The 22,346-nt window shown below is 38.7% G+C and overlaps 2 protein-coding genes across 2 annotated transcripts; one reads left to right on the forward strand and one right to left on the reverse strand.

Moving 5' to 3' along the window:
* Nucleotides 1-4,249: 4,249 nt before the first annotated feature.
* Nucleotides 4,250-8,492, reverse strand: LOC143862086 (protein TIFY 9-like). The gene is made up of 6 exons (XM_077373085.1): nt 8,210-8,492; nt 7,911-8,121; nt 7,706-7,778; nt 7,519-7,624; nt 7,348-7,405; nt 4,250-4,508 (listed from the first exon to the last, which is right to left on the reverse strand). The coding sequence occupies exons 1-6, from the start codon at nt 8,310-8,312 to the stop codon at nt 4,427-4,429; spliced, it is 633 nt and encodes a 210-aa protein (XP_077229200.1). The 5' UTR covers nt 8,313-8,492; the 3' UTR covers nt 4,250-4,426.
* Nucleotides 8,493-18,368: 9,876 nt separating this feature from the next.
* Nucleotides 18,369-19,333, forward strand: LOC143862274 (uncharacterized). Its single transcript, XM_077373284.1, has one exon. It carries the CDS (start codon nt 18,501-18,503, stop codon nt 19,080-19,082), a length of 582 nt encoding a protein of 193 aa, XP_077229399.1. The 5' UTR covers nt 18,369-18,500; the 3' UTR covers nt 19,083-19,333.
* The last annotated feature ends 3,013 nt before the right edge of the window (nt 19,334-22,346 follow it).

The raw sequence follows: 22,346 nt of genomic DNA on the forward strand, positions 1-22,346 counted from the left end.
CTTTTTTGACTTTTTGCGAGATTTTATATGGTGTAAGTGTGTAACCGTGTAAGCCCTTATAGTCCCGTATTTTTCTAAATGTACTGTACGGACTGCACCATAGGATTAATAGCTGGGAAAAAATACAGCGGGGCCCCTTTATTAGGTGATTTAAACCATTCATATTTTTTGGGTCCACTGTGATGCCCAACCCCTCAAAACAGGGGCCGATTATCCAAGCCATCCATGATGGGCCATAACATAAATAGGTGTTGCCCAAAAATTATGGGCGTATGATGATTTCAATCCTTCCATTTAGAGGTTTCCATAAGGGTAGTGATAAATTCAGCCCTTGTTTCAAAATGGACAGCCCACATCATAGGATGATCCAAACCGTCCATTTGATGGGCCACAACGTAAATAGGTCATGCCCAAAAAATCTTTACCATATGATGATTCTCACCCTCCGATCTAAAGAGGGACTCACATTATGGAAACTTCTATAGATCGGACAGTTGAGATCATCCTAAGGAAATGATTTTTGGGGCACAACCTATTTACGTTGTGGCCTATCAAATGGATGGTTTGGATCATCCTATGGTGTGGGATGTACTGTCCATTTTGAAAAATAGGGGGCGAATTCATACATAGAAGGGGCTGAATTTATCACCACCCTTCCATAATATGCATTTCCTCTATAGATCAAAGGGCTATGATCATCCTTTGGAAATAATGTTTAGGGCACAACATATTTACGTTGTGGCCCATCAAATGGACGGTTTGGTCATTCTATAGTGCAGGACGTACAGTACTTTTAGAAAAATACGGGACTCTAAGGGTTTACACCATATAATTTCTCTAGTTTTGCTTATAAAAACCATATAATTTATCAATGCCGATAATCAGATTGAGATCGCATAAAGAATCTGAGGATCGGCGAACTTTTACTTCATTATAGGCTTTTTTCCCTTTAGTTTAGATCCCAACCATTAATTTTGCCTTTTCCACCAATGGCCATGATTGACCCCTTTTATATGGCAAAAATGTAAATATAAGTATATTTGAGGATTTATTTGTCATGGCAGTTATTTGATGATATTATTAATAATAAATATTAAAAATTATTTTAAAAATAATAAAACAGATCCAGATATCGAATTTGAATACGAATTCGGATACAAGGATACGGATATGGATATTCGGGATAAACGGATGTACTTCTCGGATTCGGATGTTAAACAGATCGGATGTACCATTTACCATATTCGCATCCGCTAAGAGCCAGATATCTCATAAACGGATTCGAATAATATTCACTTTAAACGGATTCGGATGCGGACGGTAATCTAATTTTCGAATATCCATTTACACCCCTAGTTCCAACATAGAGATGCAAGTGTAAACACTAAACACTAAACATTACACTTTGAGGGTTTGTTCAATTTCCATCTTTGGCACGGAAACGAAATGGAAAAGTGCCTTTTTTCGTGAAACTCGCTTGACCAGTGGTTCAAGTGCCTTTTCAGATCAACGATTAGGGCTTCTTTTAGATCAGCTACTAGGTTTTTTTTTTTAAGTTTAATTTCTTTCCCTATTTTCCTGTAACAAATTGAGCTGGGATTGTTGTTTGCCTCTCTTTCCCTATTTTCCTCTCTTTGTTTGGTCGATTACATGTCTGGGATTTTTACTGTGTTATGAGATTTTATTTTATTTTTGTCTAATTTTTTTGAGGTGTGCGCGTGTGCGGGGGCGCTGGGGAGGGGATGCAGCTCAGGTTGGGTTGAGGCCAACCTTAACCCAACCCGAGATAGCACTCCCCCAACCCTAACGTAACCCAACTCGGGCCTCTGGTTGAGGATGGTCAACCCTAGCCCAACCCGCCTCTAAATTTCTCAACCCTAACCCAACCCATCTAACCAAAATCAGGTCGGGTTGAGTCGGATTGCTTCGGGTTCACCTTCGGCCAAATAGAAAAATATAATAACCCATAGAAAATCAACATAAAATTACAGGGTGGAGGTCGGGTTCGGGTCGGGTTGCCAAGGCCTCAACCCCAACCCAACCCGAAATTAAATCGGGTTGGCTTTTCCCAACCCAACCCAACCTAACCCGAGGGAATGCCAACCTGACCCAAGCCAAAATCGGGTTGAACCCATCGGGTTCGGGTTGAGCCCGACCCTAGTTGCACCCCTAGAGGGGGGTCTATTTTCAGTAGGGGTGGTTATTCGGTTATAACCGAACCGAAATTTGGTAACCGAAATAATTTTGGTTACCAAATTTCGGCAACCGAAACCGAACCGAAAAAAAATTATGTTATTCGGTTATAACCGAATAACCGAATTGTGGGAGAAAAAGAGAAAAAAAAGCAAAATCCTGGTTTGGATCGGAGGGCTAGGATCATCCAATCGAAATGATTTTTTGAACACAACCTAATTAAGTTGTGATCAATCAAATGGACGTTTTTAATGATCCTACGGAGTGCACACATAGCACTTTTTTGGGGAAAAAATGGTTTTTATCATAATTTCGATTAACCAAATTTTTTTTTAGATAACCAAAACCAAATAACCTAATTTCCAAAAAAACTAACCGAAATGGAAAAAAACCGTCGGTTCGGTTATAACCGAATAATGCTCACCCCTAATTTTCAGCTCTCTGGATATTAGGGTTTTTATAGTTTTATTTCCCTCTATTTAATTTGGTTTTTTTATATATTTTTTTTCAAAACAGATTTCATGGGTGGGAGTTTTACTGTGATTTTAGGAATTTTTTATTTGAATTCCTAAAATCAAATACAAAATTCCTACTCTAAATTTAGTTACAAATTTAGAGTAGGCTTAAATTATAGAAAGATAAGGTTGGATCATGTGATCTCAGAACAAGACTACTGTGATTTTAGGAATTTTTTATTTGAATTTTCTATGCATTATTAAATTTATTCTTATTTTATTAGAATGGACTTCCGTATACCGTTTCTCTCTATTGGGTTCCGGAGGCCGCCTGTGGTTTTCGATGGCAATGGTTTTCAATGACATGTCCTTTAAAGTGGTGGTTTCTTGGATCTGCTTGAATGGATTATTCTTCTTAACATTTATGTGAAATTAAATTATTTACTAGATGCCCTCCAGCATTCGATGAAATGTTTGTGAGGAACACCGTTTCATTATACACCTTAATTCAGTGTTAGGCTCAATGTAATGAACTCATTGATGCAATTGAACTTTTCCTCAGGCTTCACATCATAGAGAAGGCCACGAACTTAATACATTCTTGTTCATGACGATTTTTAAGCTGTGTGTGAGTATTGGGTTTGTAGAGTTTGGCCACCATATCCATGCCTGCATTTGTAAGCTTGACCACAATTTGGATGCATTGGTGGGAACTGCTCTAGTTGATGGTTGTTCGGGTAAGGACATGGTTTGTTGGACTTGAAGGTATTTGGGGTATCTGAGAATGATTATGTGGAGGCCTTGAAACTCTTCTTTCGAATGAAGGATGGTTGGCTTAAATCCAAACAATTTTAGAAGAATATTTTAGCATGTTGAACTTTCTCACAATGTTGGAAATTTCAATATTCTAGCTAGGAAACCAAAATAAGTCATAGTTTTGTCCACACAATGGTCGAAGGGTTTGGGAACCCAAGCCAGAAAATGTATGTAAATTATAAATACCGTTAATTCATGGAACCTAATGTTCTCAGCTTTGGGAACCTTTATCTTTAGATAGGGGTGCAACTTAGGTCGGGCTCAACTCGAACCCGATGGGTTCAACTCGATTTTTGCTCAGGTTGGGTTGGCATTTTCTAGGGTTGGGTTGGGTTGGTTAGGGTTGGAAAAGCCAATCCAATTTAATTTCGGCCTGGGTTAGGGTTGAGGCTTTGGCAACCCGACCTCCGTCCTCAAATCTTATCATGATTTTCTTAGGATTGTGTTTTTTTTCTTGTATTATCTTGAAGCCGAACCCAACTTGACTCAACCCGCACACAACCCGAGTCAACCCTACCTGATTTGGAGGTGGGTTGGATTAGGGTTGACCATCTCAACCCAAGGCTCGGGTTGGGTTAGGGTTGTCCTCAACCCGACCCGATCCGAGTTTCACCCCTATCTTTAGAGGACCATTGAACATTTTGAAAGGCAAACTGATGCAGGAGGAAACACGCAATAAAAGAGCTAATGAGGGTCCACACCTATGGTAGGGGAGCCCGGGAATTAATGTGACTCCACATATCGGAATCAACACAGAACCCAATTTTCGTGTATGAACAAGGATATACAATACTCTGTAAAATAATGTAATAACAATAATCTTCCAATTAAAGACAATGACAACTTAAGGAAAAGCTAGTCTTGTTGTCTAAAAAAAATAGAACTAAAGTTAGCTAGCTAAACACCATTAGCTAGAGAGGAAGGCCCACAATGCCCCCTTTACGGACTCCATGAATGGCCCACTATGCTTCGATGGACTCCATGAACTTCTTCTTGTCCTCCTGTGGATGTGCCCCACTCGAGTAGGGGGCGTGGGCACTCAACCTGCAACAATTCAAACGAGGGCTGCTGTTAGTAAAATATCCTCTGTATCATATCCTCGTTATAGTTTTACAATAAAGTAAGGTTGGGTGTTGGACGTACATGCTCTTAGTTTAATGGGAGATATGTTTGAACACGAGAACCAAAGTGGTCCAACCCACGTGCTTTCCTTTTTTGGTAGAAGCTTATTAAATTTGAGGAATGTTAAACTAAAGTGCACCCTTGTGAAAAAACAGCTTCAAGGATGCCCCCATTGGACCATCTCAACTAGTGCATTTATTATTGCTTTAATTTTATATTTTAAAATAAAAGGTATGATTAATGGATCCTCCTTTTCTTCCGAACAAAAGGAAGGGTCTTCTTCGGTGGATCCCTCTTGTTCCTTCAGTCCCCTTCCTCTCGGAAGTTGTTTCTATTTCTACATCTGTTTCTTCCTCACTTTCCCCCCTTTCTTCCGTTTCTGAAGTTTCTTTCAGTTTCTTAGTGACAATAGGCGACGGTATTCTACCTAAATAGTAGACACAGATGATAAATAAGAGAATACTAAAGATTTGAGCCATAGAATTTCTCAATTCTGACACAAGGTACTTATTCGATCGAATAAGTACATTAGATCTAATAGAATTTTTTTGCCGTAACCAGAATAATACCAATCCAACCCATTTCATGAATAAAATGTGACCAATTAACCAACCAACAAAACTACTTGTTACAAATAACATCTTGTTGTTGCATCGAAACATATAAATGTTGACTAATCTGGCTAACGTCGAACTTGGTAAAATGAAATGGTTGAATAATTGAAAAATGAGATTATTCAGGAATACACATTGAATGCTGAGATTACGCATTGAATTTCGGGTAGTAGATCCATAATAAAAAAAGTGTTTGTGATTGTTCCAGAAGAAATGAAACAAAAGATTCGGTAGAACTAGGACAGTTATTGTATGAGGTCTACCCAATGCTACACTTTAATGAGATTGTCAAATGGGGATTCCTTTGAAGGTTGTTTTTGAAGGAGTGGTTCTATATGGAGACTTTTAGTAAAATAAGTCTTGTATAATTGATATGGACCACCCTGCAGATATATCAAAAATATTTCCAATACATCGCTAAGCCTCACCATATTTAAAACTATAATTCTTGTTTCAAAAGGCCATGTTCGTATTGGATTTTGAGAATCAATTTTGAGTCAAAAACTAATTACTAGACTCGAACTTTCATTTAATTTTGACTTTAATAGGGTTATGGACGCAAAATTAATTCTCAAAATCCAAAACGAACATAGCCTAACTATCGTACATTCGTACCCAAAGTAGTTTTCTCACCATTTCGCTAAAATACTGAAGAAAAAACATTTATAAATATTCAAAAACCTATTTATATTTTTCTGAAACTAATTTCGTATTTTTCAAAAGGTTGTTTTCTATATTTTAAGAAACCATTTTCTTTTTTCAATTTGTGAAATTTCTTTCTTCTTTACCTTCAAATTTTTATAATGCTTTCAAAAAAAGAAGATAACACTTGAGAATAGTAGATTTAATATTATAGGTTTGACAATAAAAATTCCGAAAAGCACTCTGGATTATCCAATTAATCGAGATAGTTTATGATTACAGTAGGAATTAAAAATGCAAACAAAGCTTTTACTATGCATAGATTTAATAATCTTTTACGTATTATGTATGAAGTTATACTTAGGGGCACCCATAAAAAAAAAAGATATATTTAGAGGTGCAACTTGGGTGGGCTCAACCCGAACCTGACGGATCAACCCGGAAAAAAATCGGGTCGGGTTCGGGTTGAGGGCTTGGGCAACCCGACCCGAGTCAACCCGATTTAATAATTTTTTATTATTTTTAAGCTTAAAATCTAGGGTTGAGTCGGGTTGAACTCGGGTTGGCAAAAAGGGTTCCTCGGGTTGGGTCGGGTTCAGCCTCGTCGGGTTGGAACTCAGGTCGGGTCGGGTTCGGGTTGGCCTCAACCCGACCCAACCCGACCCGAGTTGCACCCCTAGTTATACTCTTCTATTAAAAACAAAAAAAAAACTAACTTAAAAATGTCATATTGGGAACTTTCTTCCATTCCCACCTCCGAAATATCATAATTTAGATTGGTGTACATGTGTGTCTAATTTTCAATAACCTATGCATATAAAAAACATCCATCTAGCAGAAATTGAAGTTTGGGTGGTTGCAATTGGGGTTCAAAATTCAGAGTTTTGTTTTATTTAGGAAACAAGGGGTTAGAGGCCCCCTTCATATTTTCAAACTTTACCTGCAACGAGGCTAGGGCATTTATCTTCTACTACATTTTTTAATTCTTGTTCATAAATGGAGCTAGTCGAGGTACCCTTAAAATTAGGGCAATCTGACCATATACTTTGACTTACCAAATAATCGAGTACAAGTACATATATATCCATTCCAAAAAAACATGAGTAAAAAAGCACATTAATTACGCATGCTGAGTAGAGTCGTGGGTGGTTATTACAAGTTACAACTGCCCAAGAAAACGTGCTTATCCACTAATTATTTTTTAACGGCAATGATTTTTTCCCCCGCTGCAGGATTGACGTGATTTGACGCGAAAAAGCGTTAACAATTCACGTTAAAAGTGGGCGCATAATCCTACAGGAGCGAAAAAATCATCTCCCTTTTTCGCACCACCTGTAGGATAATGCGCCCCACTGTTTACGTGAATCATGGCAGACTAAACGCTTTTTAACGTCAAATCACGTTACAGGTGGGCGCATTATCCTACAGTGGGGCTAAAAAATCATCACCTTTATCAATTAAGCCTCTTCACTAACGTGCGCCTAAGAGTACAAGAAACCCTGTACCTTTCCCTGCGCTTTAACAGAAACCTCTGCAACGAGTGCTTTCTCGCGATAGGAAGGTCTACACATCACATCAAAAAAACAACACATTTTAGGCAAATTTCAACGGAGATTTATTCCCTGACATGATATACTTTCCGTTTTTGGAAAAATCATAAACGGAAAATCCCGTACCTACTCCGTTAAGTCTCTCCAGCAATTGCCGGCCGTTGCCGGAAGAGTCTGCCGGTGCCGGAGCTCCGACATTTCCGTTTTCCGCCATTTTTATTATTCTTTCACCCTAAAAACAAAAAATGAACAAAAAATTAAGATAAAATGGTGAAATTCGACTTAATCGAGGCAGAAAAAAAAAACAACGAACCTGATCTCGAGGAACGTCGAAGACAGAAACAGTTCCGTTATAGAAAATCGTTAAAGGATTTTCGACAACTGGCCTGAAACATTGATTCAAACAAACAAATACATAAAAAAAAGAGGAAAATGAAAATCTGTGTACTCTCAAAAAACAAAAAGGGTAAAGATCTACATTCTGGTTCTTAATTTTCAGATCAGTGAAAATCACGTACTTGTAAACGTGATTCATGACAGGTAAGGCCGAAGTTAAGATCCGATTCCCGGAACGGATCGGAATGGGATTATTCTGCCGGAAAACTGCTTCTTCCTTCGACGACAAGCTGTTTTCCAGCGATTTTCTGTTCAGGCCTAAGTTTGAGACTCCGGTAGTGATTAATGACTTTAAAAGCTGAGGATCGATCCTCGAAATAGCGTTTTGCATGCCTGCAGCAGAATTAGGGTTTAGAAAGGGAGAAAAACGATAGATCTGAACAAAAAAATGAAAATTAGAAAGCGGAGATCGATCTATCACCTCGTACGGTTATTTTCTGATCTATAGATTTCTCAAAGGAATGTTTCTCTTTGTTCTGTTTCTCGATTCCGAAGAAATCGAGCTCGATGGTTGCTCTAGACATTGTTCTGATCTCTTTTTTTTCTTCAGATTCTTGTGATGAAAATAAAATTCTCTGAAACTAGGGTTGTTGCTCTATAACACAGAGAGAGATTAACTGGAGATTTTAAATGAGAATAAGTGGAGAGGAAATCAGGGTTAGCGAGCACGAGAAAAATGTGATGATGGGACAACAAGCAAAAAAGCAAGGGCAGGAGAGAGAGTACACGCATTAAACCAGTTGCATTCAAGACGATAGAGTGAAATTACTATAATGTCCTCTGCTCGTTATCCGTGACGGTGAGCATGTGTGGAAATGGAAAGACGAAAATGCCCCTTGAAAACGTGGAAAGAATAAAAAGGAGAGATTTCAGGAACGGGTCATTTGACGAGACTTAAACCAAACAGGGGATGGTAGGAAGAATTTTCGTGATCATTTTAGAAATGCTTTTCCTTTCCAAACTTTTCTAGAAAATTCCTCCATTCCAAATTGGGCCTTTGTTAACTCATTTCCAAGGAAAAAAATTTCCAAAGAAATTTTTTCTAATTTTCTAGTAATTTTGCAGGCCTACTAGACTCTTGAATTTATTTTCCATAGATTATTTATTCAATAAGATTTTTTCTAGTTATAAATGAAGAAATTATATGGTGCAAGGCTTTACAACAATAAGGACCTTGTACAGCCCTCTCTAGTGTAAATGTTCACCCCTTTTTGCCTGGGACAGCCCTCTCTAGTGTAAAATAGTAATCATAAATTATAATTTGGGAGAGAGTTATGAAAAAAAAAAAAATTGGGTGAGAGTTAGTTGTATGCAGGGCTCCTCCACCGGCACAAAAAACGTGGGCCAAATGCATGAAAAATAAAGGGAGATGATATTTTCACCCCTCTGCGGTACGCATTCGCTCCCTTATAACGTGAACATTGGGCAACTTTAACGCTTTTTGACGTTAAATCACGTTAGAAAGGGGCGAATGCGCACTGCAGAGGGGTGAAAATATCGTCACCCAAAATAAAATATCCAAAGACAAAAGTCCTCACAAGTCACAAGAGACACGTGATCTCTCCCCTTGTTTCTCACCTACGTCCCCATTTTCAAACCCTGCAGTGTGACTGACGTACTTTTCGTCCGTTTCTACTGACGGTGGCCGTCTAAGCACCGTCAAGTCAGATGTCGCTCTTCTAGGGCCACGCACGTTATAGTTAACGGTAGGAATGACGTGTTGAACTCCGGTTGCTTCTAGAGGCTGCTGTACAATTGGCCGACAGTTGGTTCTTTCTTCGTAGTTGCAATCCGACACGTGGCGTATCGGACTGATAAGATTCGGTCTTTAATATAAAGTTAACGCGTTTTGAAGGGAGACTTTGATTTCAAATTCATTAGGGTCATGGCACGTGCTGTTGAAGGATAATTACAAGTGTCTCCAAATTAGTACTGGGACAGTGGGACATGTTACCGTAAAGATAAAGATCATTAATGTTTGGGAAATGATTTTTTCGCCCTCGTTAGGATAATGCGCCCCTTGAACGTGATTTGACGTCATAGAGCGTCAAAATCTGCCCACAATTCACTTTGCTAGGATGGCGCATTATCCTACATGGGGGCGAAAAAATCTTCTCCCTAATGTTTACAAGATACGGGCCCATGGTGGCCGACCATATTAACGGCTTCGATCGATTATTAACATGTACGATGGAGATTGGAGCTGTGGTCGATTCACATGTACGATGGACATCGGAGTTCCGGAACATTTACCAGATGAGCGCTGCTATGGAGACCGAGAGTGTAACCGAACAAATCCAGACATGCCATATGGCATGGGAGGGCAGTTTTGCCATTTTAAGGAAAATGGACCAAAGAAATGGGAACGAGAATGTTGACGTGTGAAGAGTCAATTTGTTCACAGGTTATCTTTACCGTGTGGAAAAACAAAGAGGAGAGCCCATTTGTTCCGTTCCACTCTTGGTAGTGGGTACCCATCTCAGTTACCATGTGTTAGGGGTAAAATCGGTATATCTGACACCGAACCTCAAACCCCTTCTCCATTACTCAACTTGGTCGACACAATCCCCACAACCACGCTCACTAACGAACTCCGGGCCCGCTGACGCTTTCTCTATGATCGCAGGATTATAAGTTCTGCGAAGTTAGTTCATTTCATTAATCTTACCAAGGGATTTACCAGGGATTTTCATTTCGCGGATGCTATTGCATGAGAAACCAGCCACCTTAGATTAATGAAATGAATAAGACAAAATCTGCTGAAAAGTTGGCATATGTGGCTTCTTTCTCATGCCACAGCCATCTGCGAAATGCCATTCTGCCCAAGTCCCTAGCAAATCTCTATTATCAAATATGAGAATTATATTTTGAGATTTGCTAGGCAATTTTTAGAGGGCGAGCCTTCAAAGGCAAGGTTGCTCCATTGTGATCTCGTGGTCACATGTTCAAGTCATGGAAACAGCAAAACAAGGGTAAGACTGCGTATTGCATTCCCAAGACCCCGCAATGGCGGGAGCCTCGTGTAGTGGGCCACCCTTTTTTTTTGCTAGGCAATTTTTGCCCGAAGCCACTTTGGAGGAATTAAATGAATAAGACAAAAGTCTGATAAAAATTCGAGTATGCTTAGCTGTTCTCTCCTGCAAAAGTGAGCCACGAAACTGTCTAGCAAATCCCTTATATTTTTTTTTACCAAATATTGATCCATATTTGCCATGAAAGTCACTTCAAATCAAGTGATAAAGAGTAGTTGCATAAGGAGTGAGTCTCTCGGCATGACTCATCCATAGCGTAGACAATTGTGATCGAGTTAAGATCATTGAAAAGGTAGAGCCTGAGTTATATTTTTAATTATGATTGTATTTTTTTATGAAGGTAATAATGTTAATAAAATAAAAAGTTTTAAATAAATAATCAAATTAAATGAATTAAAAATCATTCACAGCCACGGATCAGATAAAAAAAGGACATGAAGAAAGAAAGAAAGAAAGAGAGAAATTTAAAAAAACATTTAATAATTAAAACTTTGAGTTTTTTTATAATTTTCAAGATGGACTACGGTCGGTTTATTTGTATATATACACCTCTTTTTTGTTCTCGACTACATTAGTTGCACCATAATGGGCGGATGAGTAAAGAGTATTCGAGATGTGATGAGCTGAAAATCTAAACAGATCTTAGAATGAGAATATAATTTTAAAAATCACGTTCATTTTAGAACAACCCGAGTTTCTATGACGAATACTTAAAAAAATATTTCCTAAAAAACCCAAGTCATAGAAGCCCCCTGAAATCTTATATTGCCCTGTTTGGTTGCTTATTTTAGGGAGATTATCGAAAGATAATCTTACGAGATCTTCCCAAAGCATGTTTTGTTGCCATTTTGCACTTTGAACACCGGACAACTTCTAGATATCATTATTGCCTTTTTGCCTCTGTGACGGCAATGTTTCCTCCTCTAATATCCTCCCCACTTTCACCAAAATGGTGGAATTTGTGTGGTAAATTAGGGGAAATTTTTTGTCTTATTCTCTTTTCTCCTTTTCTCTCTCTTCCACCCTCTAGTTTGGTAATGACATCCTACATCTTCCGCTAATCTTCTCGCGCCTTGCTTGTCTAATTACCTTTGACTTCTTCTCCTAGGATTCTCTGTCAGACAACTAATCCTCCAAAAGCTTAAGTGATGAAGATGGTGTTATTTAATCTTTTATACTTTAACAAGAAGCCCATAGAAATCCTAGGATTCTCTGTGTAAAGCATTAGAAACCCTGACGTTAAGACCTACTCGATTGATCCCAAGCATACTCAACCGATCAATTCTCTGTCGATGATGGATAAAAGAGGATGGTGACCAGTTAGATAAAATTTAGGGTGTAGATAAACCCTACATTTAAAGTTAGGACTTCAAGGTTGAATCATAATTTCCTCTTATTTTACGCTTTCTTTTAGCCTAGAAACATGGTCAGTAAGGTGTAGGGCTGATGCCTATCCTTCCAACATCCCGCTTTTAATCCTAGACATCGGTTTTAGCCTAAGAAGATATTCTTTTATCTAAAAATTAATACATCTAAATGCTTGATTTAAAACCACAACCTACATCTAATCCTAATTCCTTTAGTCCTACGTTGAAAAAACTTATTTAACTTCCTGGAGCCTTAAAGGATATGAAATAAATACAGAAAGAAGGAATTTGCTAGGGACCAGCACAGAAGGCATTTCATGGGCGGCTGTTGCATGAGAGAGCAGCCACACAGGCTTACTTTTTGTCTTATTCATTTAATTCGCAAGTGCTTTATTCATTAAACAAGAGAATGGAGAAATAGTTTAAGGGAGTTAAAAGATAATATATGTTAACTCAACTACTCCAAAAGCTTAAGCTATTGGAGAAAGGCGATATTTATCTTTTATACTTTAACAAAATATGCACGGCTCAAACTTCAAGCGATGAGTAATTTATTTCACGCTTTTTTAGTTTAAGTTATGCATATTAGATTGGCTTACCTATTCCAAAGTTTGAAAGTAGAATAGTTTCAATATGTAATTTACATTCTCCTGTTGAAGTATAAAAGATTTCTCTACCAGCTCAAGCTTTTGGAATACACATCAAAGGTCCTCGGTTCAAAACACCTCCATATTAAAAAACCACATGTAATGGCAAACCCAAAAGAGGAGCCACACGTGCAACGTATAGCCCGACCCTAAAATAGAGGGGCCATGTGTGAGGGGGGGTGCTAAAGTAAAATATATTAAATGACGCCTTCTTCAACAGCTTAAGCTTTTGTAGTAATTGGTTGTTTCACACCTATTTTTGCCTTGCACAAAGTTCAGACTGATCCCTATTCGTTTAGAGATTCTCTAATTCTATTTGGCCAATCCCACATGTCATAATGTGATAGTTCGGGATGGTTGGCCTCGAGCTACATTGACCAATCAGTGGCTTACCTGATCGTTTAGGCAGAGAGATAATCATTTTTTTATATTTTCCTTCATTTCTTTCACGCAATACAGTCTGCCATTGGCGCTTCTTGCACACTTCCTCCTTAATTCATAGGGGTTGAAGTATGTAAGCCCCGACGCAAAGGACGTATTCTTATCTTTGTTCCCCAATACTTTGCTTTGTAAGTGCTTTCTCAATGAATATTTTTACCTTTATTCCAATAAACTATGCTTTATAAGCTACTTCTCTTTGCTGTGACCCGATGCAATTACAGGATGAGCGGAAAGATCGGCAAGCATATCTTATTTTTTCCTCTTGTAGTTAAGAATTATTTTATCTTATTTTATTAATAATTGTTATTTTATTTTATTTTAGAGTAATCTTTTCATGTTTAGAAAAGTATTTAAGTATTGATCACGCGTAGAAGCTAGTAGAGACCTGTTTCGATCGAATGAGTTTGGTGCGTAACATCTTCGTCCAATACTTTTAATCAGAGAACATGAATCGTGACAGTGTTTGATGCTGGAGGAGCACAAACACGATCTTAGGTGTTTAATAAATGTCGAAGGATCCTCTTGTTTCCTTAGGTTTCATTTATTTTGAAACTGGAGGAGGAAAACTGACTCTGCATTTCCTCTTTCATGAAAAGCAACAGTTAGTTTAGTTTCATCAAAACTCCTATGATTCTTATAACAAAGGCCTGATGATCTTTGCCAAGGCCACCTGAGACATGATTTATCCACCAGATGAACAATTCCATGTACACGTACGTGTCCCTGTGTGGACCTATTGTTGGGTGTTAGGATTGATCCTTACAGTGATAACATGTACAAGCGTAGTGAGACTCATTAATCACATGGTACACCTATTACATTACTCCATGCTCTATTTTTTTGTTTTTCTAGTACGTGTAATTTATGAAAACTAATAAATAACAAGTATATGTAGAAGGATTACAAGTAATAACCGGCGTGATAAATGCAAGAATCATTAGAATAAATCGTATAAAATAGTTTTATCAATTTCCAACTCATGGCTCGTAAAATTATACAAATACTTAATATTTACAGATTTTTTGCTCGTAAAAACAGGTCGTGAATTTCACAACGATATGGATAGAGCCATTTTTGGAACAAGTTTTATTAACTTAAATTAGATTTCCAGGGAACAAGCATAAATAGTTCAATTATACTGCAATTTTGCAATATCATAATGATCATGGCATTTTGGGATTATTTGGTACTAGTAGTCCGGGCCCATAACATGCATGGGTGTAAGATGGTAGGCCCCACTCCATAAAAAACATGAGGTGAAACTAGTTGCCCCACCCTATAATAATATTTGGTGTAAATGGTGGGACACACTCTATACATGGGTTTGGGGGGAGATGGTGGGTCCACCACATGAAAACTTGATGTGTGAAATGGTGGGCCCCACTATATGCATGAGTCTGAGGGGAGACCGTGGGTCCACCATATGGAAACATGAGGTGTAAAATGGTGGGCCCCAGCCATGCTAGCTAGGCATGGTTATAAATCCATGGGCCCCACCTATCACATCCGGTGTTAAATATTGGCCCCATGAGATGCAGAAATTAGGAAAGAGAGTGAAAAGAGAGAGAGAGAGGAGAGAGAACCAAAATTTTGGAGGAAAAGTTTTTTCAATAAAAAAATTTCTTCGAAAGAAAGCTAATGACAATGGAAAGAAACATGCTTAGTGTATATTATAGATAGATAGATAGGTGGATAGATGCTATGTAATGCAATAGAGGCCAGTGGGTGCGGATTTTATGATTGAATACTGTGAAGAAGAAAAAAAACATTTTACACAAAACTAACAAACATCTTTGGACTTTATAAAAATTCATTGCAATTTTTTTTAAGTTAGATTTTTCTATCGATATCAAGTGTTCCTATTTCCATCAAGGCTCTTTTCCTTTCGACGTAAAACAAATTTTATGTTCATTTTAAGTGAACATACAGGTGTAAGGAACGGAGCCTTAAAGAAATGGAGTTAGATGAACCCCACGTAAGATTTTTCCTTTCCTAAGCCTCATAATACACCGGTAATTCACCCATATTCTACACATGGGAATATGGGATGTACTAGGGTTCATCGCAGAAGGCATTTCGCAGAAAGCCCGTTGCATGAGAGAGCAGCCACCTCAGGAATAATCACAAAATCTGTTGGAAAGTGAGACCATGTGGCTGCTCTCTCATGCAATAGGTGTTCTATGAAATGCCCTGTGCGATGGACCCTAGCAAATCCCTCTATACATATTAATTGAAGGAAAATACATAAAGAAAGGCAATGTTTTTTGGCCCCACCTTTGTCTCTTGTACATGATCGGATCCCTTGATCCAGAACGGTGACATAAGTCGGTTGACTGCCGTTGAGAACACCTTAATCGGACGATCCTAGGCACTTAATCCATGAAGCCTCTTTTAGTGTTCCTCCAAGAAAAAACTACACCGTTGATTTTTGTAGGCCCTTATCTCATGCGCTGGATTTCTGCCCCAGATGGGACCAAGACCGTACGAATTGCCTGACATTCTTCTACAATATGAATGGCCTTGATTGCACATGAGCGCCTCATTACCATTGACTCCCACACTGACTACCTACGTATCATTTTTTAATTGGAAAGCCGAGATCATTTGTATCATTATCCACTAGAATCTAGATAAGCAGAGCAGATCATTTTACAACTGAATCAAAAGAGACCAGGGGCCGAGGGACATATAGCGTGGGGTGACCACAAACCACCCCCCCTCCTACAATGACTTGCAAAATCCCTTTTATAGTACTGATATGTGCATACAGAAAGTTAGTACGGAAGCCCAACAATGACCAATAAGGCAAAGTGTAAATTAGTCGGGCCCCCCAAATGTAAATTCCTAGCTCCGCACCCAGTAAGAGACATTGTATTTTTGAATTAGTTCCACTACTTTTTTTTTATTTGAAGATAGGTCCTCTCACGACGTTTCTATTAGAAATGGATATAGATATTGGAAAATGTTACCGGCACTACTGTATTTTGATGATCACACTCTTCACTTTATTAAAAGTACGGTATGGCCCGCACCATAGGATGATCCAAACTGTCCATTGGATGGGCCACATCCTAAATAGGTTGTGCCCCAAAAATCATTTCCATAGGTTGATCCTAACCCTCCGATCTATACTGATAAATAATTTTTTTCACAAAATTTAACAAACATTTTTGAACTTTATCAAAATTGTTGCAATTTTTAGGTCATAAATTTCCATTGTTGACTATTTTCCATTGGGAAAATGATATGGAGACAGAGAGTACCACCGATCAAGGGACCTGCGATGAGAATGTGACATGCGTACACAAAAAGTTCTGCTTTTGTTGATTTTCCTAAATCGAAGGGCTAGCACACGTCACTTGTGATATTGTGGCGAGAACCAATTTCTTGGGTCCCCTTTTTGGTGACACTCTCGGTTTCCCTAGTATTACTCTTTTGGCCCATTTTACTTAGAAAGAAACTGAACCAAATAGATTTAGGGCCCGTTTGGATGCCGAGAAGATTTTGATTTGGATTTCTCACATTTGCAGCCCTTTTTGTGTTGTGATTTGGCTCCGAATCAAATCCTTGGATTTTCAAATCAGCGATTGACAATTTCTTTCTAAGTAATTGGAAATCCACAGATGTGATTAGGGCTGCAACAGGGTCGGGTTTTTCAAAACCCTAGCCCAACCCTGGATCCCATTATCTCGGCCCTGACCTTGAGTTAGGGCCGAAAAACCTCAACCCATTGCCCGCCCTACAGGGCTCAGTGCTGGCCCTGGCCCGCCCTGATTGGCCCTGGCCCGCCCTGATTGGCCCTGGCCCGCCCTGATTGGCCCTAATTGGGCAAGGCTGGGCCGGCCCGGTCCTAATTGACCCTAGTGCAAATACCTGTTAAGAGTGCCAAAAATAAAGCAACCACCTATCATATATCATATAGAACAAAATGATCAATAAACAGAGAAAGGGAACAAAATAAGACAATATGAATTCAACAACATGACGGGCAACAGAGACAATTAATAATAATAATCTAAAGAAACATCAATCCAAGATAATAGAAAACAGTAGCAAAAGAAACATGCACAGATGGTTCAATTCTATAATAGAAAACTTAGGGTCGGGCCGGGTCAGGGTACCCGAGGCATTAATCCAGAACCTGACCCGACCTGAGTCAGGGTCTAAAAAAATGAACCCTGACCCGCTCTCAGGGTTGGAAAATCCAGCCCTGACCTTGTTCGGGCTCAGGGCAGGGCAGGGCTGATAGGGCCAAACTTGCACCCCTAAATGTGACAGTTACCTTCACCCTCTTTGCTCCTCAATCTCTCTCCCCTCCAGTAGGAACTAGGAACTACGCCCTTCTCTCTGTCTCCCTCAACATGAGCTGGCAGATCTATTGAATTTGTATTCAAAACTCAGCTCCAAATCCAAATACAAAATATGAGGTATCCAAATGGGCCCTCAGTGAGCCCCATAGTAAAGTTTGTCATTTCACGGACCTCACGATACTTAGTAATCCACATTCAAGACATATTAATTTGAAGGAAAATGACAAAAGAAAGGGGGACTGTTATTGGGCCCCACTTCTGCCTCGTGCATGTGTTCGGATCCGTCCATAGAGAACAGCTTAATCGGAGCCGTTGATTTTTGTAGCCCCTTATCTCATGCACAGTGTGTCAGTTCCTGATGGGACCAATTCCACCTGGATCACCCCCACAATGTTGTACAATATCAATGGCCTTGATTGCATATACACGCGTGCGCCTTAGGAAAGTCGAGATTGTTTGATCAATATCCAAGATAAGCGGTGCAGATCATTTTCCACCCAGAGATGGATCAAAACGGACATTGCATTTTTGAATTAGTCACAGTACTCTGTCCATTTGTTTCTTAATAGGGCCCCTATCTATAGAATCCATTGAAATTCTGCTTATTAGTGCTCAATCTCTACCGAAAGCCCTCTTTTCGATTCAACCCGAACCAGCCATTTCAAGGTCCGATCCAATCTTTCATCGGTTCTATTAATCAGGACCGTATTAGATTGTTTGATAGTTGAACGTGAATTGTTGCTTGTACATATGGCGATGAACGGTCCATATAAACCAAAATGTACGGGCTCACTCCCACTATCCAATTAGGTAATGAACTCAAAAAATCCCTTCACACACACTCTCTCTCTCTCTCTATCCCCAAAACCCTAACTCTCTCCCTCCTCTTTCTCCCTCTCTATCCCACCAAACCCCATGTCTGAAATCAACGAATCAAAACTTGTAGATCTACCCACTCCTCTTCCCCAGAAACGAAAACCCGATCTCGAACCCTTAGACGACGATCGCAATCCCAAAAAACTCGATATCTCTGAAGAAAAACCAAAACCCCTTCCCATTCCCGAACAAAATCTCCAAGAAAACAACGAAGAAGAAGAAGAGGAGGGAGAAGAAGAATACGAGGAAGAAGATGATGAGGAAGAAGAAGAAGAAGAGGGGGAGGGAGAAGGAATGGAGACTAACGGAAAAGTTGATAAGGGGAAAGGGATAATGAAGGAAGAAGATAATAAGGGGAAGGGGAAATTGAAGGTGGAAGATAAGAAGGGGAAGGGGAAATCAATGGTGGAAGAAAGTAGTAGCGAGGAGGACGATGAGGGGAATGTTGGGGTTGATGAGGACGAAAGTGACTTTTCCGATGATCCGCTGGCTGAAATTGATCTTGATAACATTCTTCCTGTTAGGACTCGGCGGAGGGCGGTTCAACCTGGAGCTTATCTTGTTAATGATTTGGTTGACAATGACAACGATGATGATGATGATGAGGATGAGGATGCTTGAGTTGGTTACATGGTTATGTTGCGAGAGAGGTAAGGAAATTCGATGTTATTAGGTTAATGATATTATAAGAATTTAGTAGGGATTGATCCAGGGGAAGGTTACTGTTTTTTGGTACAATGTAGTATTGATACACAATGAGCGGATGCGTCATCTTGAATCCTTGATGTGTTAGAATTACTATATGGCTGATCTCACTTACCATCAAGAACAATCTATTAATCTTTTAACTATGAGATGTTATCTTTTTCGGATGTGTGATCCTGAATCCTTGATGCAATGGAATTACCATATGGTTGATTTCACTTCCCATCTAGAACAATCCATTAATTAATCTTTTAACTATGAAATCTGTATTCGTAATGCATTGACCTCACTTATTTGATATTTTGTGATATCCATCCATGCGCTCCTGATTACACTAGAAGTTCATCTTTGAGTTTAGTTTTATCTATCTTGCCTCATAGGTGGCTATTTGAAGAGCTTATGCCAACATTTTATGGTATCCATCCTTTCATGCAGGATTACACATTGTGTTTGTGTTCCTTACTTCTAAGATTGATGCTAATAGGGTAATTGGTCTATTTTGGTGTCTTAGCACCGTTGACACCTCATGTGCCTGAAAACTATTGGTTCTTCCTTCTATAGTTAGTATGATTAAGTTTGCTCATTTTCTGTTTATCTCTAGATCTCTCTACTAATATAGGAATGGCCCTTTCGCTTGTAGTCACTGCGACGAAGATTTGTATTGTTCGCAATTGTCCCTTTATTTTTAGTACTGTACAGCCTAGGCAGTATGGATTAATGAAAAGGAAGGTGGTCTTTTTGAAGGCTTGTCCAAAGTTCAAAGTATCGTTATCGATCGGTGTATATCAATTGTTTTTTCACTACACCAGTGAATTGGGTGATACCTATTCTCGTAGTCCTAGAAGCAACACCCAGAAAGAGTACGATAGACAATTTTTCAACCATGTTTTTGTGTTTACTTTTATTTTTAATTATTTTTGATATTATGATTTGATAATTTTAACTTCTTTATTACATTTATATTGACGAGCGCATCAATTGTCTATTTGTTTACTTGTCCGTCTACGCTTTTTGCTACTAATTGAACCAAGAGTGTAGAATAATTTTTTAACAAAAAATAAGTAAATAAATAATAAAATAGGTAAATGACACCATAAAACTCGGACAATCCTTTACCGGAAGAGCTCACAAATCATTTTGCTCTAGCTATTCAATTTATACAGCAAAAGAAACAGAAATCTGATGGTTGCAGGCATGAAATTACAGTAGAAGGATCCAAAAAATGAATTAAGGAAAAACTTAAGGATTCTCAAATCCTACTCAGTTTTTTTCAAATCAAAGAGCTATAGATCAACAAAAGAACACAGATCAACGCAGACCTAGAAAATTGAAAAAGTAAAGCAAATTGAAGAGAATAGGAGAGAGTTACCCTCTCCATATGATAATCTCAAGTAATCGGTTATCATGTACAGGTAGAAATTACGTGAGAGAGATCCAAAACAGAAAAGAAAATTGAAAAAGCATATGATAGTCTCACGTAATCGGTTATCATGTTCAGGTAGAAATTACGTGAGAGAGATCTAAAACAAAAAAGAAAATTGAAAAAGTAAAGCAAATGGAGAGAGTTGCCCTGTCCAACATGTTTCAGTCCGAGGTCTTGCTCAAACTGTGAACTCTAAGTTTTTGAGAAATAAGATGGGGTATGGTATTTAAAGAAGCTGAAGATAGGGTTGGGTTAAAGAAATTCTAACCAATTAGTTATATGACAGAAGATTTACACGATCGTCCCGATATTCTTTTGCAGGCAAAATCAGTTACAGACGCCTCTCTACTTAGAGTCGAGCGCGTTTGGGCAAAATCATATTCTTTTTGCCACTCTGACATTTCTGTTGACGCACGATACATCTAGTTCTTTCAGCCCTAACCCCTAAAGTACATACTCACAGAAAACTCATATTCGCACTCCCTTATTCGATCTTGGCACCCCTTTCAGCCAGAAAGTTCAAAGTTCAAAGTTACAGTAAGGATGCCAATATCAGTAAAAAAAATATCAAAAAAGAGAGAGAAGATAGTTATAAACCTCACATTGAACTGACTGGTGATCGAATCTTGCTGGTTTGTGGAAGAAATTGGAAATATTCCTAGATCTGATTTTTTCCCCAAAAATAGCAAAGGCGTTATGGGTTGTCAGCCATGAATATCGATTGAAACTTGAAAGGGATCCCCTTCACCTTTAAAAAAAAAAAAAAAAACTCCGAGAATCCCTTACCGGAAGAGCTCACAAATCATTTGCTCTAGCTATTCAGCTTGAGCAAGACCTCGGACTGAAACATGTTGGACAGGGTAACTCTCTCAATTTGCTTTACTTTTTCAATTTTCTTTTCTGTTTTGGATCTCTCTCACGTAATTTCTACCTGTACATGATAACCAATTACGTGAGATTATTTTTCAATTTTCTTTTCTATTTTGTATCTGTCTCACATAATTTCTACCTGTACATGATAACCGATTACGTGAGATTATCATATGGAGAGGGTAACTCTCTCCTATTCTCTTTCAATGTGCTTTACCTTTTCAATTTTCTAGGTCTGCATTGATCTGTGTTCTTTTGTTGATCTATAGCTCTTTGATTTGATAAAAACTGAGTAGGATTTGAGAATCCTTACGGAAGAAGATAACAAGGGGAAGGGGAAATTGAAGGTGGAAGAAAGAAAGGGAAGGGGAAATCAATGGCGGAAGAAAGCAGTAGTGAGGATGATGATGAGGGGAATGTTGGGGTTGATGAGGACGAAAGCAACTTTTTTGATGATCCACTGGCTGAAATTGATCTTGACAACTCGGCGGAGGGCGGTTCAACCTGGAGCTTATCTTGTTAATGATTTGGATGGCAATGATGATCATGATGATGATGAGGATGAAGATGCTTGAGTTGGTTACATGGTTATGTTGCGAGAGAGGTTAGGTTAATGATATTATAAGAATTTTGTTGAGATTGATCCAGGCGTAGGTAATTGGAATTTAGTTGGGATTGATCCAGGGGTAGGTTGCTGTTTTTTGGTACAATGTAGTATGGATACACAATGAGCGGATGCGTGATCTTGAATCTTTGATGCGATAGAATTACTATATGGCTGATTTCACTTACCTTCAAGAACAATCTATTAATCTTTTAACTATGAGATGTTATCTTTTTCGGATGTGTGATCTTGAATCCTTAATGCAATGGAATTACCATATGGT

Source organism: Tasmannia lanceolata, unplaced genomic scaffold (genome assembly GCF_043159265.1).
Source record: "Tasmannia lanceolata isolate RefF3 unplaced genomic scaffold, GAP_Taslan_0.1 ptg000037l, whole genome shotgun sequence".
Lineage (NCBI taxonomy): Eukaryota > Viridiplantae > Streptophyta > Magnoliopsida > Canellales > Winteraceae > Tasmannia > Tasmannia lanceolata.